This window comes from Takifugu rubripes, chromosome 5 (genome assembly GCF_901000725.2).
Source record: "Takifugu rubripes chromosome 5, fTakRub1.2, whole genome shotgun sequence".
NCBI lineage: Eukaryota > Metazoa > Chordata > Actinopteri > Tetraodontiformes > Tetraodontidae > Takifugu > Takifugu rubripes.
Genome location: NC_042289.1, coordinates 433,877 through 439,712, shown reverse-complemented (window position 1 = coordinate 439,712; position 5,836 = coordinate 433,877). Strand labels below are relative to the sequence as shown.

Below are 5,836 nucleotides of genomic sequence, written 5' to 3'. Positions count from 1 at the left end.
CACGCACATGCAGATTAGTGTGTCGTCGACTCGGTTTTAAATGTTCCTGTTTAGGATTTGGGATGGATTTGGGCTGTTCTCTGCAAGGGCTCTGCAGTCTTCTATCTAGAATTGTAAATTCAACAAATTTAAAAGCCATTACTCTTTTCATACCCAGTAAATACCTCAATGAAACTTCCAACGTGCCAATGCCGGTTAAAGTTTCAGATCTACCACATCAGCATATTTGAAAATCCATTAATCATCAATCAAGATGCAGTTGAAGTTTTGTTCTGACCTTGTCATGAAGAGAGCATCAATTTCACAATGTGTTTTAATTGTACCCATTATACAATATATACATATATAACTAGGACCATTTGACATTAAGTGACTTGCATTTGTTTGACAGCAAAATAATCCTTTTCCCACTCCACTTGATGTGGCCGACATTGGACCATGGGCTGTTACATTGCTGGTCCAAACCTTCTCGTGTTCCTTCTTCCTGATGTTGCTATCATTCGGGATTGCTACATCTATCACCACCACTGTCTTCCGGTGTTTATCCACCACCACCATCTTGTCAGTCTGGATCTGGAAGTCCCACAGGATCTTGGCCTGCTTGTTCTCCACCACTTTCGGAGGTGTCTCCCACCTGGTCCCTGGGACCTCCAGCCCATACTCAGTGCAGATGTTCCTGTACACTATGCCAGCCACCTGGTTATGCTGCTCCTTGTATGCCTTGCCTGCCAGCATCTTGCACCCTGCTGTGATGTGCTGGACTGTCTCAGGGGCATCTCCACACAGCCTACATCTGGGGTCTTGTCTGGTATGGTAGACCCTGGCCTCTATTGATCTGGTGCTCAGGGCCTGTTCTTGTGCAGCCATGATTAGTGCCTCTGTGCTGTCATTCAGTCCGGCCTTTGTCAGCCACTGGTATGTTTCGAGAAAACACACACATATATACAGTATATATATATATATATACATATATACAGTACATATATACAGTATATATATATATATATATACATACACACACATATATATATATATACACAGTATATATATATATACATATATATATATATATACACAGTATATATATATATACAGTATATATATATATACATATATACAGTATATATATATATATATATATATACACACACACACACAGTATATATATATATATATACACACACACACACATATATATACACACACACACATATATATACACACACACACATATATGTATACATACACACACATATATATATATATATATATACACATATGTATACACACACACACACACACATATATTTAGGGCAAATGATAACAGAGACTGAAAACGTGCACCATGTAAATTGAAGCTGCTTAATGTTAAAACGCTGATGTATTCCAACCTTTTAACCATCTAACTGGTTCATGCAGTGAAGCCCAAAATAGTTCACTACTAGACAGAGCAAATTTCAGTAAATACATAGATCACGATTCACCAAGCAAATCAAAAGTAAATGAAGCATAAACCCAGATATCATCCGATAGCTTTATTTACAACATTTCATCAGATTAAGAGAATGTACAGTACATACAGAGAAAGAATTAGGGGAAGAAAATGACAAACACAGTGAAAAGGCATTAGAAAAATATCTAGAAATTGAAGTTGGCACTCTCGCTGACTTGAAATTCATAACCGTCTTCCGTCTCTGTTGGGGCCACACTTTTCACGTCCTCCTTTTAAAACAACAAAACATTAATTATCTTGAAAAACCAAGTTCATCAGACCCAACTTTCAAGATCCTACCTCATTAGAAAAGTATTTCTCTATCAGTTTGAGGGCTGCTTTGTAGACAGTGTCATTCTCATGACCTTGCAAAGTCTCAATTTGGTCTAGTCCACCACACTCTTCAATCATCAGGCTCAGCTTGTCTGATTCACCAATTTTATCCCCAGCCTGAGAATAAAAAAATAAAAACAATGTTTAATTTCCTGTAGTACACCACCACTCATTACACATAGCAAAATAACCAACATATTGTCTACCATCAATAGAGAAATGTAAAGCAAAAATTAAAACCCACAAGTGTACTGTGATAAGTGTAGTCTCATGGCACCAACATTTCAGGGCTTTAGTTACTTTGCAGATAGCAGAGTGCAGTTCATTTTTAAACCTCTACCTCAACATTTATATAGATTATTAATATAGATCATTATTTATCCTCAAATTCTGGTGTTAAACGTTAATTCCCTTATTAGCATTGTCTATGAATTTTAAATTGAAAAGAATTTAACCAATGGCAGACAGAATTACTGCGAATCCAATTTACATGCCATTAAAATACAGTCAAGCAATAATGACAACTTTCCTCATCCCACAGACAACAGGTTTGTTGTAATTTACTTCCCCTCCTCCAAAAAAGCCAAGTGTTTATTTGAGGCTCAAGCTTGCAAAAATGTGACCAATATTATTCCTGACTATTTCCATCAACTTGAGATTTTCTGGGGTTACACTTGACATAAGTTCTCACCATAAAGATGTTTGTAATGGCGTCCAAAATGACAAGGATTGTTTTGGCATCTTTAGAGGAAAGCAGATTCAAGAGTGGTTCCAGGACATTGGCTTGAACAAGATGAACCACCTGCTGAATGGTGCCCCCACTGGTAAAATTGGTAACAGCCCACACAGCCTCTTTCTGTGTTTTATAATCACCCTGCAGGAAAACAAATGGAGTGATGAACTATATGATGACACCCAACTTTTGAACAGTTGAGTAAAGTACATACTTTCCCAAGCAAGTCAATCAAATATGGAACAAGGCCAGCATTGATGACCTCCTGGATCTGAGAGTCCTTCCCTGCAGTGATATTTGACAGAGTCCAGGCTGCTTCCTTCTGAACATTGGATTTTTTATGGCACATCAGTTGGGGGAACATGGCAAGGGTGCCTGAATCCAGCACGGCCTGCGTCTGTTCATCTGTACCAGTCACAATGTTACCGATGGCTCGCAGTGAAGGTGTCTACAAGCAGAAAGGCGCATCAATTTAAAAGTCTCAAAAGTGTTTTTGTACTTTGTTACATTGGTAACAATGTACAATTCCTAACATAAATATATTGATAGTGGTTCTATAATATGTTTAAGGTAAATTTTGGAATCATCTCTTCCACACAAAGTGACAAGGTTGAATATACTGTGGAAAAACTGAATACTCACAACAACAGATAGCTCATTAAACCCGAGCAGCTTCACCAGACGAGGAATTATCCCAGTTTGGACCACCACTTCAATACGCTCATTAGCACCGTCCGTCAAGTATGAAATAGCCCAACAGGCATCAGCAAGCACCTCGATATCATCACAATGCAGTAGACGTACGAGTGTGGGCAGGATTTGTTGAATGGCAGCTAAAGGGGGTGAGGGGTTCTTGTTGCGGCACAAGTTTGACAGTGTCCAGGTGACATTTCTCAGGTAGCTGGTCTGCAATTAAATGAAAATGCAAATCATCAAAAAACAAACTTGAGGACAATGACATGATTTGCTACTTTAACATCCAATTACTCACGTTAAATACGGATAGGTCAGGGACTGCTAGCAGGCTGAGCAGAGGGGTCACAGCTCCATGTTTAATAACTTTATCTCTAAGAGCTGATCCATCACCTAAAAAGTAAAAATACTAACAATTAGTTTCAATTAAATACTAAAAACTGAAAGCTATGTTGTCACGTACCAGCAATATTTCCAAGGGCCCATATGGCCTGTTCACTAATGTGCTGGTGAGGGGACGTGACCAGACCAATGAAGGCAGGGATGGCGCCACCCTGAACAACAGAAGCAGTCTGATCAGAAGTCCCAGATGCAATGTTAGTTAGAGCCCAGGAGGCCTCAAACTGGATTGGAGGACAGTTTGTCAGGCCCAGAAAGCCAACAAATTTGGGGATGAGACCCGCATGGATCATCTGGTCGATTGGAGGATGTTTATCCCGCGACAGTAGCTTTCTGTGGATAAGAGAGATAATTCAAAATGTTTAAAGTTGTAACTTGAATGAACTATTGTGGGCGTACATTCATTTAATCACGTTTTAGGCTTGGTGGCTTCACTTCAATGAAACATAGGTTGAATGTTGGAAACAACCCCCCCATATACGCACATTGGACTTTGAAACATCTATGTGTGTGTGTAAAAAGACGTATTCAAAAAAGATCCGTGGACAATGTCCAGTTTTCGTGGATTACCTGGCTGCCTGCGTGGCCTGCAGCTGCAGCTCGGGACTGTCACTGGTGACCCCGGCCACAATCTCTTCCACAGTCCACTGCTTGGTGGCCTTAAGAGAAGGCGACCAGTCAAAGTTTCATCAATGCTTTGGATGACAACATGGGCTTCTTTTATCCAATTTAAGTGATTACCTGCTGGTTTTGAGATCGTTCTTGAAGCGGAGAAGTCGCCTCTTCCGGAAACGCAGCCACGTTTCTCCTTTTGAACATTTGGTCATCTTTCTTGGCCTTGCGGAGCTCCACGTTGACCTCCACTCTCCGGCGGCGAAGCTCCTGCGACAACGAGGAAATGTAAATCCAAGCCACACTATTTCTATCCCAGTTCATTGATAATAAATATGTTATGGAAGAAAAACACTCACATTAGCGTCTTTGCCTTTATTTTTAAAGCGGTTCAAACGTACGGTGTTCTCCGACATCTTTAAAGGCCAGCAGCAAATGTATGTTTTATCTGCATAAAAATACAAATGAGTTGGAATAAGCCATTTAAAAATTCCTCGTGACAAGCTGGGTTGGTCGCCAGTGTGATTCGAGTACAGGCAAAGTAGCGTAAACTACCGGTGAAGTAAAGATCGTGATATCAGTTAGCACCTCACACAATTAAACAATCCAATGTCAAATTCTGTATTTGAGTTGCAATTTCTATTCTAAAACCAGTAAAACTAGATACCGCGCTCTTACCTGATGGTTGAAAAGGCTTTGTGGCGTATTGAATCTGCGGCGCAGATCTTTAAATTCCTCTTGGAGAACCCACTGATTGGCTGATTCGAGCGAAAGCATCCAGCGCTTCTCCTCATTGGCCAGTTTAAAAAAAACACACTGTCGGAAAAGGAAGCGCTCTCCCAAGGGCGTAACATCGCGAGATCTGAACATAATTTGAATCTGGTCAACAAAAATGGGACGGATTTACCTTGAAATTACACTTCACTCGTTTTACAAGCTTTCCAAGAACTATGGCTAACACGTTGCATAACAAAGTAAAATATCAGTAAATATTTACCCGTTGTATAGTGTATTTTTGTGTGTGTTTCTGTGCTCTGTACCTCTCCTCCCCTCTTCTCTTCCCCCTCCTCCTCTCCTCTTTCCCCTCCTCCTCCTTCTCCTCCTCCTCCTCCTCTCCTCTACCTCCCCTTCACTCTACTTCTCCTCTCCTCTACCCCTCTCCTCTCCTACCTATCCTATCCTCTACCTGTCCTCCCCCTTCTCCTCTCTCTCTACCCAGCCGGCCATCAGCAGGAGGGTCCCCCTACATGAGCCTGGTCCTGCTCAAGGTTTCTTCCTGTTAAAGGGGAGTTTTTCCTTGCCACTGTTGCTTGTCTGGGGCTAGGCCCTGGGATTCTGGAAAGCGCCTTGAAACAATTTTGATTGTATAAGACGCTATATAAATAAAGATTGATTTGATATTTATAACTGTAAAGTGTCTTGGAAGATTAAAAAAAATAGGTTGAAGTGAGTACATGACATTTTTTTGTTTATGGAATCGATAAAACTGCATTAAATTTACCTAAGTTGAAATAAATCTTTTAAAACTGCATTGCCTTTTCCTAAAACCATTCATAAATATTAAGACTTTAAAA

The 5,836-nt window shown here is 40.3% G+C and overlaps 1 protein-coding gene across 2 annotated transcripts; it reads right to left on the bottom strand.

Moving 5' to 3' along the window:
• Window positions 1-1,520: 1,520 nt before the first annotated feature.
• Window positions 1,521-5,073, bottom strand: kpna2 (karyopherin alpha 2 (RAG cohort 1, importin alpha 1)). 2 transcript variants are annotated; one of them, XM_003964330.3, is made up of 11 exons: window positions 4,941-5,073; window positions 4,622-4,710; window positions 4,392-4,532; window positions 4,221-4,309; window positions 3,715-3,983; window positions 3,550-3,644; window positions 3,201-3,464; window positions 2,773-3,006; window positions 2,517-2,699; window positions 1,793-1,942; window positions 1,521-1,722 (listed from the first exon to the last, which is right to left on the bottom strand). In XM_003964330.3, exons 2-11 carry the CDS (start codon window positions 4,676-4,678, stop codon window positions 1,639-1,641), a joined length of 1,566 nt encoding a protein of 521 aa, XP_003964379.1. In that variant the 5' UTR covers window positions 4,679-4,710; window positions 4,941-5,073; the 3' UTR covers window positions 1,521-1,638. The 2 variants fall into 2 exon arrangements, with proteins under 2 accessions (XP_003964379.1, XP_011601945.1); XM_011603643.2 differs by having other exon boundaries at window positions 4,221-4,297.
• Window positions 5,074-5,836: the final 763 nt, after the last annotated feature.

Coding starts and splice junctions, on each gene's coding strand:
- kpna2 (XM_003964330.3), bottom strand. CDS start 4,678: ATGTCGGAGAACACCGTACGTTTGAACCGCTTTAAAAATAAAGGCAAA. Junction 3,007..3,200: donor TTAATGAGCTATCTGTTGTT/GTGAGTATTCAG, acceptor TTCTGCTTGTAG/ACACCTTCACTGCGAGCCAT. Junction 1,723..1,792: donor AGAAATACTTTTCTAATGAG/GTAGGATCTTGA, acceptor TTGTTTTAAAAG/GAGGACGTGAAAAGTGTGGC.